The sequence below is a fragment of the Sardina pilchardus genome, chromosome 6 (genome assembly GCF_963854185.1).
Source record: "Sardina pilchardus chromosome 6, fSarPil1.1, whole genome shotgun sequence".
Taxonomy (NCBI): domain Eukaryota; kingdom Metazoa; phylum Chordata; class Actinopteri; order Clupeiformes; family Clupeidae; genus Sardina; species Sardina pilchardus.
Genome location: NC_084999.1, coordinates 1,872,271 through 1,880,323, shown reverse-complemented (window position 1 = coordinate 1,880,323; position 8,053 = coordinate 1,872,271). Strand labels below are relative to the sequence as shown.

Genomic DNA, 8,053 nt, shown 5'->3' with positions numbered 1-8,053 from the left:
ACATGACTGTGTGTTATCTGCACTTTAGACGGATATCGTCCTCTCTTACGTGTCACGTGTTCCGCTCCCGTCCAATAATCGTCCGGTTCTTAATGTACACAGGCGCGTGAGGTATCAGTAACTCTCGCAGATTCGGTATCTTGTTTTTTCAGAGCTGAGGCAAATTTGGAAACACGAGCGAGTTCGTCCGTTCGTCCGTTTCGTCTCAATGTGGCGCGTGCTGTGATATGACAGCGTCTCTGCTTCTCTCCTCGCGCTGGGTCGAGCCGGTGATGTTCCTCTACGACAACGGCGCGGACGAGATCAACAAAAACATGGAAAACGGCTTCGCGGGAGGGAATTTCGCCGCGAGCCAGTGCCGTAACCTGATGGCGCACGCACCGTCTCTGGCCCCGAGCAGCGGCGGCGGCACCTACGCGTCGTCGGACGTGCCCCCCACATCAGGCATGAGCGACCCGGGGAAACAGTGCAGCCCGTGCTCCGCGGCTCAGAGCTCCTCGAACGCGTCTCTCCCGTACGGTTACTTCGGTAGTGGATACTACCCGTGCCGCATGTCGCACCACACCGGCGCCGTTAAGCCGTGCGCGCAGCCCACATACGCGGATAAGTACATGGACACGTCGGTACCAGGGGACGACTTCCCATCCAGACCGAAGGAGTTCGCGTTCTACCAGGGCTACTCTCCCGGACCCTATCAGCCGGTACCGAGCTACCTGGACATGCCGGTGGTACCAGCTTTGAGCGGTTCCGCCGAACCCCGACACGAGCCGCTACTTCCCGTGGACAGCTACCAACCGTGGGCGCTCGGTAACGCGTGGAATAGCCAGGTGTACTGCGGGAAGGAGCAAGCGCCGTCCAGCCACCTATGGAAGACCGCCATGCCAGGTAGGCTGCCGTGTTTTGGGCATTTCTACTGGATTCGTTCGTACATTTTCACATGACACCATTTAAAAGTGTAGCAGAAGACCGCCATTCAAGGTAATGCTGCAGTTTTATGGGCATATTTTTCTGCATGTTTTTACATTATAGTACCATTGTGAAGAGTAGGCTACATCAAAGGAACCTCTAAGGGTTCTTTAAAGCCTGTATGGTTCTATATAGCAGCCTCAGAACGCTTTTAAAAAAAATAATAGTGCAGTTCATAGGTTCGACCATTCAATGTAGGCTGCAGTTTTGGACATTTTTTCTGGATTTGTTCGTACACTCTCAAAACGAGTGTGTTGGAAAAACAACGCAAACTGTGTTGTCTACATAAGTTGTGTTATTTCAACCCATACTGTGTAACACATTTTAAAAAAGCAATGTGTTCGAAACAACACAGACTGAGCTGTCCCAATCCGAAGACATGTATTTTCAACACATTAATTTTGAGTGTACAGTTTTTACATTAGTTCATAGGTTCACCTAACATTCCCAAGGGTAGGCTGTTAAACGCAGTAAACAAGTTGTGATTTTTCAAATCACATAGCTTGCATATTCCCTCACCCACATAGGCTATGTGTGGGAGACATGAATAAGAGAACAAATAATTAATGTTTAGTATTTTGTTTCAACTTGCTGAAGTGTCTAACTAAACGAATCTCGACCGAATAAATACGGTGGTTAGGACTACAATGATTAAAAAATATGTTTTCTTTCCCGCCTATTCATTTCGTTGAAGGCCTGCTTTCACAGGCCGACTAAACGCCTGGCCTGCTACTTTTCATCAGGAAATAAACACACAGTCGGAGTCGGCCCGGCCTTCAGCTCCTAGACTCTAAGAGTGTACCGTCACACCGGTGTGTTTGGAGTGTTGGAAAATTAACATTCTAAAGAATGTCTGGGTTCATTGAATTCAACATAGAATTTTAGAATGTTGAATTGTTGCGGAATGGAATCTTGTGTTAGAATGTTCAAAACCCACCCTTTTAAAGGTTAAAACGTTTTGTATCTGGTTCACTGTTGGACTGTATTCATGCGTCTGGTATTGTCCAGCGCGGGGTCGGTGTTAGTGATACCGGAACACTTTTAGAAAAAAAAGGTGCTGTAGAACCCAACATGGCTCTCTGCATGCTTCATGTATGGCACCACTAAATGGTTCTTTAAACCACTTTGAAGAGTTCATCAAGGGAACCCCATGGTTGTATATAGCACCCCAAGAACCCTTTACAAAGTCGTGTATTGTCCTGTACCGGAAGGATCCGATGAGAGGCTGATGTTACACTCTTTATCTTCCCTCAGACGCGGGTCCCGGTGGCGGCGACGGTAACGGCAGCATGCGCCGGGGCCGAAAGAAGCGCGTGCCCTACACCAAGGTGCAGCTACGGGAGCTCGAGAGAGAGTACGCCACCAACAAGTTCATCACGAAGGACAAACGGCGACGGATATCGGCGCAGACCAACCTCACGGAGCGCCAGGTCACCATCTGGTTCCAGAACCGACGCGTGAAGGAGAAGAAGGTCGTGAACAAGTTCAAGAGCAGCAGCTAACGCACGCGCGGCCTAAAAAGTCAGGAAGCGCGGGAGAAAAGGGACTCCGAGACACACACACACGCACACACTCTCTCTCTCTCTCTCTCTCTCTCTCTCTCTCTCTCTCTCTCACACACACACACACACACACACACACACACACACACACATACACACACTGCTTTAAAGAATGGAAGGAGCTCTGTTGTAATTTATTTATCTTCAGCTGGAGAGGACTCGGTACTTAACTGTGGACGGCACCTCTATCTAGAGTGGCCTCTCTGGACTCAACTGCGGCCCGCTGGCCTTTGGGCCGTCCAGTGTAGAAAGCGGACTCAAAGAGTCGATGGTAAGAGAACTCTTGCCCGTAAAGCCCAGGTTCCGTCCCGTGTGTCGGACTGTAAATATTATCATGCTGTATTCTCTACGCTCCGGACCGCCGTTCGCCCCGGAACCGGGCAGAGACACCGTCCGCTGCGGCCCGGACACGAGCAGGCACCGCCGGGGTCGTGCGCCGAGATCACGGGCTATCTAAAGGGAGAGTCACTTCATGGTTCCGGAGACTAAAACAATGTGTATTTTCTAAGTGCTGTATTTTCTAAGTGCCTCTTTTTATCATTCAAATCCAATTGTGTAGTTTGTATGCCACCAGCTCGCGTTAAATTCGGCTGCTGTTTCTAGTCATGCGGTTTCTGTCACGGCACCTTCTTTAGCTTTGCGTTCTTCGCAACGTTTTGTACATAGGCCTAAAACAAAACAGAGATAAACTGCCCATTAAGGTTATACTCCAGGAAATAAAACTCCTGCCAAACAACAGAAAATAAATCGTGTTTCTATCTGATCATATGCACATGTATGCTATTGTGTTGAATTACAGTTTCTAATTTAGTTGGAGCCGTCCTGAATAAAAAGAGGAAATAAGATTATGAGCTGTTTATATCTGTACTATTTTGATTAAAATAAAAAAGAACGATTGTTTGTCTACTGAAGTTGTCTCACTGTAAAGAAAGATTTATGGCGCAAAGGCGGAGCGACTTAAAATGGAGAAGACGGGAACGCAGTTTGGATTTCCCCCAATTAACTCGAGGCCTCTGGAGGCTAAAGGCGAACAATGTCGCCACCTTGTGGTTACTGAACATGAGCGCCGTTTTCAAGGAGTGTAAAATGCAGTTCCACGTTTCCTTCACACCACTCTAAAAAATAAAGTTTGGGTTAGATGGCTCCATGAAGAGTCCAAACTCATCATATATCAGGCGAACTGTTGCCTCGATGCTCCTTTGAAGCACTTAAAAGGGTTCTTCTATGGCATTGATTGCTCTGAAGAACCGGTACTGGCTGCCTTATTTGTTAGCCTATTATTGTTATTTTGTGTTAAACAGGTTTAAACTCTCTACGCTACTCTAGGTTATTGTTGCTTTATTTTAAAAGCCGTGTCCAGCTACCTGTTGCCTTTGGATCAGTTGTCGTAGGCTACACTCTTAGGAAAAAAGGTGCAAAAATGGTTCTATTGCATGCTTCATATTATTGCACCCCTAAATGGTTCTTTAACGAGTTAATCAAAGGAACCCCTAATGGTTCTTTAAAGCCTACGTGGTTCTATATAGGACCCCAGGAACCTATTCTTTTAAACCACAACAACTCACCGTTTTCAGCGCATCAGTTTTGTTGTTGTTTTTACATATAGCTTACATTTGTCATTCTTTACCCAGCCGCACAATTGCTGTGTGAGATTGGCACACAATGGTGTTGTCCCCGAGCTCACACACAATGTGCCATTTTAAAACATCACTTCTTAGAGTGCAGCCTGTGTGTGTGTGCTGTTTAACACACCATGTGCCATTTTAAAACATCACTTCTTAGAGTGTAGCCAGCTCCGCACTGTGTGTGTGTGTGCTGTTTCTGCCGAATATTCCACCAATGGTATTCGGCACACACACACACTTGGTCTCAGAGAAAACGGCACAGCGCAGCAGTGTGGCATCTGTCAATGAATAGCAAGGTGCAACACAGTGAGAATAATCAAGTATGTCTCTCTGTGCGTGCGTGCGTGCGTGCGTGTGCGTGTGTCTGCGTGTGCGTGTGTGTGCGTGAGTGTGCGTGTGTGTGCGTGTGTGTGTGTTTGTGTGTGTGTGAGAGAGAGAGAGAGATAGAGAGAGAGAGTGCAAGATCAAATGTTTTACGCCATGAAATCTACTTTGTAAATTCAAATTGAATTTATTTAGCATGTTTTTTTTTAACACATATCAAAAATACACAAGTTGTCCTCATTCTACAGCGATACAAGTTACACAGTCTGTGTCACACTTTAGTGTGAATTTAACTAAAAACAGAAAGAAGGAAAGATATATATTGCAGGGAAGCCCATACAGTCTCGCCTCTCATGTAGGACGGAGTTAGATTAACTGTAGTTGTAGTCTACATTTAGTCTTTTTAAAACATACAACTGCAAATCGACATTACAATCTGTGAACAGCCGCCTAGATGACAAATAATCTTAACCGCGTTTTAATTCTTACACTGGAAACGGCAAGACAGACTTCGTCTTAGGCCTACTCGATTTCGAAATGTGCCATTTTAACAGCTCCCCTCTTTCTCATTATATATATTTTATTTGTAGACAAATAACGCGGAGAAACCACAAGTAGCGCATTATTCAGTTCCATGTGTAATTCACCGCATGTCTCGTAGCCTATTAAATAAAGGAATGATCATCTAGAGTCTATGTTAAATCTGAAAAGGATTTTATTTACTTAGAGTATTTAAGATATGTTTTTCCTGAGGATTTCCCAAGCATGTGATAATGTATAAAAATATAACCTTGCTAGTAGGCTACACTACAGCAATGCGAGGGTCCCAGATGCAGTGGAGTTTAAGCATTACCATCTGCGTTCAACTTACGTCTCAATATAAATCAATTAAATTGTTATCGGTTCCGTAGTTCCTTGCACATAAACTACTCTGTCATATAAAATCAAAAGGTACTTTAAAGAATGGCGACTGGGCCCACCCTGCGAGTTACGGCTACAGAACTAATCTGTCTAAACTTTAGAACTTTAGAACTCTTCCCCTAAACTCTATGTTCCCTCCTGCCGCCCCTCTCTGGTTTACAGGGAGACGGAATTTCGCGACGAGATAAAGAAATATGTCATATTGATATGAGATATTGAAAATGACTGCGCATTAAAATAGTATACGGTTGGAGTTAATACATTATCCCCGGAAAAACATAAACCACGGCTAAGGGGCTGCACGCGAGATCCGGACGGGGTTTGAAATGTGAACGCGCACGCTCGGGAACACGCTGCAGGTCTGCCTCTCTACCGCCATCCAAAGGCGGCATGCGCAATAGCAGCTCTTTTAACAAAACACGAGGCCACACAAAATCACCTCCTTTCATGAAAAAAAAGACATATCACGGATAGGCTACAAGGAAACAGCTTATTTGTTCTCTTTGGTTTCAAATAATTTATGTTCAAACAATTTCTTCGGTTAGCCTAACACATAGGCTTCCATGCAGGACGCATGTGTCTACTGTCATCAGTTCTTATTAAATCCACAGATGTTCGCTTTGCTACTAGAGAAGACGGGATGTGAGATATGCTCATCATCATATAGACTGTCGCCTATAGGCTACTTAGACAATATTTCAATGTCATATATCAATATTAACAATATTTCAGTGTCATATATTTTAGTCTCTGAGATTAATCATTCTTATAGAAGCTATGTTCCTTCACCGCCTACGCCAAGACCAAGGGCTCTGTTAGACATATAATTGCAATTGATTGTATTATTTTATAGTGGAAAGTAGCAGTTGCCGCTATCGTTATTGAGGAATAACGGGAATAACGGCAGTTCTGCGGGGAACACAAAACCACGTCTGTTTTCTAATGACTGCCACACGCGCTGAGGTGATGACGCAGCGTCAGAGGCCCGTGCGAGAGGCTTTTTTTTTATCTTTATTTTATTTTTCCGTCAGGAGCTTATTCTTCTAATTCCACTCTCTGCTTCAAAAACGCGCTGATTTAAACCCCTTGGCGGAGAAAAGTAAAAAACAAAACGCCGACTGCTTCCAAAATGTTTACATTTGTCTCGGCCATGAGGCGAAGGGCGACGCAGAGCTCCTGGTCTCACTCTGTGCATTTGCAGGGACCGTAAAGGACAGGGCCACTCCGTAACAGCACAGCGGATTACAGCACTCTCAGTTGACACAGATTTAACATTTTGTTCTTTCGATTTCCCGTGCGCCACACAGTTGACTCTCATAAGAACGAAATGAACGAACGGCTCGGGCCAGTCTCGCTCCCCATGGTCAACCTCCGGTGTGGTGTCCGGTCTAAAGGTGCGTCCTCGCGAGCCGTCTCTGGCGGCCTCACCTGTGGGAGAGAAAAAAACACTTCTCAAAACACTTCGAGAACATTTCTCAAGAACAAACAAGTGCAAGGCAAAGTCGGGGTCAGAGTTCACTTGTCGCGCATGTTGACTGGACAGGCTGTTCCAGCCCTCGTCCCCAAGTGCTCTCGCCAGCCTTCCCGACATGGTTATGGAACTCTAACGCAACCGACCGTTAAAATCTCATGTAATTAGTCCGTTAAAGTGCTTTTATTCACACCACAGCTATGTGTGGAACTCAGACTGGCTGCTGAGCCTTCCCGAAAAGCCTGTCTGTCATGGACACAAACAAACACACACACACACACACACACACACACACACACACACACACACACACACACACACACACACACACACACACACACAAACACAAACACAAACACACACACACATTCACACACACACACACACACACACACACACACACACACACACACACACACACACACAAAGCTAATAAATACGCACAAGGGGAATGTTTAGCAAAAATAACGACTCTAATAAACACATTTAGGCCTGACCCTTTTTTGTTTTCAAATATAGGCCTACACACATTTTCATTTGGATAGCTACAAATATATAGTCTAAATAAAACAGCTTTGGTGTGCTGAGTCATGGGCTGTCGATTATAAAAGAAATTAGGCAAAATAGGCTATACATTCGGGGTGCGTTAATTCACTTGTTTTTAATTGATCTTCAAGTCTTTAAAGGCAAATATCGTTCTTTCCCCCGTTTCGATCATTATGATTTGTCTCTCCTTATTGATGTAGAATGTCGGCTACATTTTGATTACGCAGTTAGTGTATTTCAAAGCGAAATGTTGATGTTGAATTCGCGTGTTCGTCGGTGAAACATCCTTAAATGATTAAATCATTCACAATAGTTTAATGTCAACAATGAATTGTTCAATAAAATGTATGTCAAATGTAAAATTACTTATATTAGGCCTATGTTATTTTGTTATTTCCATATGGATATTTCGTTTTAAAAATAGCCTACTATGGCTGTTTAGTAGACCAGTCAAAACGTGTATTATTGTATTTCCTTAAATAAAGGCTCATGCCGTAAAGTCTTTGTCAAATGGGCTGCATACATTTTAGAACTGAGTTTGTAGGCCTACTTGAGCCGTGTGGGTGGTTAGGACACGTTAAGATGTTTGGTGGAGAGCGATGCGGACTGACCCAAGGCCATGGTCTCAGACCAAGGCG

The 8,053-nt window shown here is 44.7% G+C and overlaps 1 protein-coding gene across 1 annotated transcript; it reads left to right on the top strand.

The window, feature by feature from the left end:
• The first annotated feature begins 227 nt into the window (after window positions 1-227).
• Window positions 228-2,579, top strand: hoxa13b (homeobox A13b). Its single transcript, XM_062537607.1, has 2 exons — window positions 228-885; window positions 2,221-2,579. The coding sequence occupies exons 1-2, from the start codon at window positions 228-230 to the stop codon at window positions 2,466-2,468; spliced, it is 906 nt and encodes a 301-aa protein (XP_062393591.1). The 3' UTR covers window positions 2,469-2,579.
• The last annotated feature ends 5,474 nt before the right edge of the window (window positions 2,580-8,053 follow it).

Coding starts and splice junctions, on each gene's coding strand:
- hoxa13b (XM_062537607.1), top strand. CDS start 228: ATGACAGCGTCTCTGCTTCTCTCCTCGCGCTGGGTCGAGCCGGTGATG. Junction 886..2,220: donor ATGGAAGACCGCCATGCCAG/GTAGGCTGCCGT, acceptor ATCTTCCCTCAG/ACGCGGGTCCCGGTGGCGGC.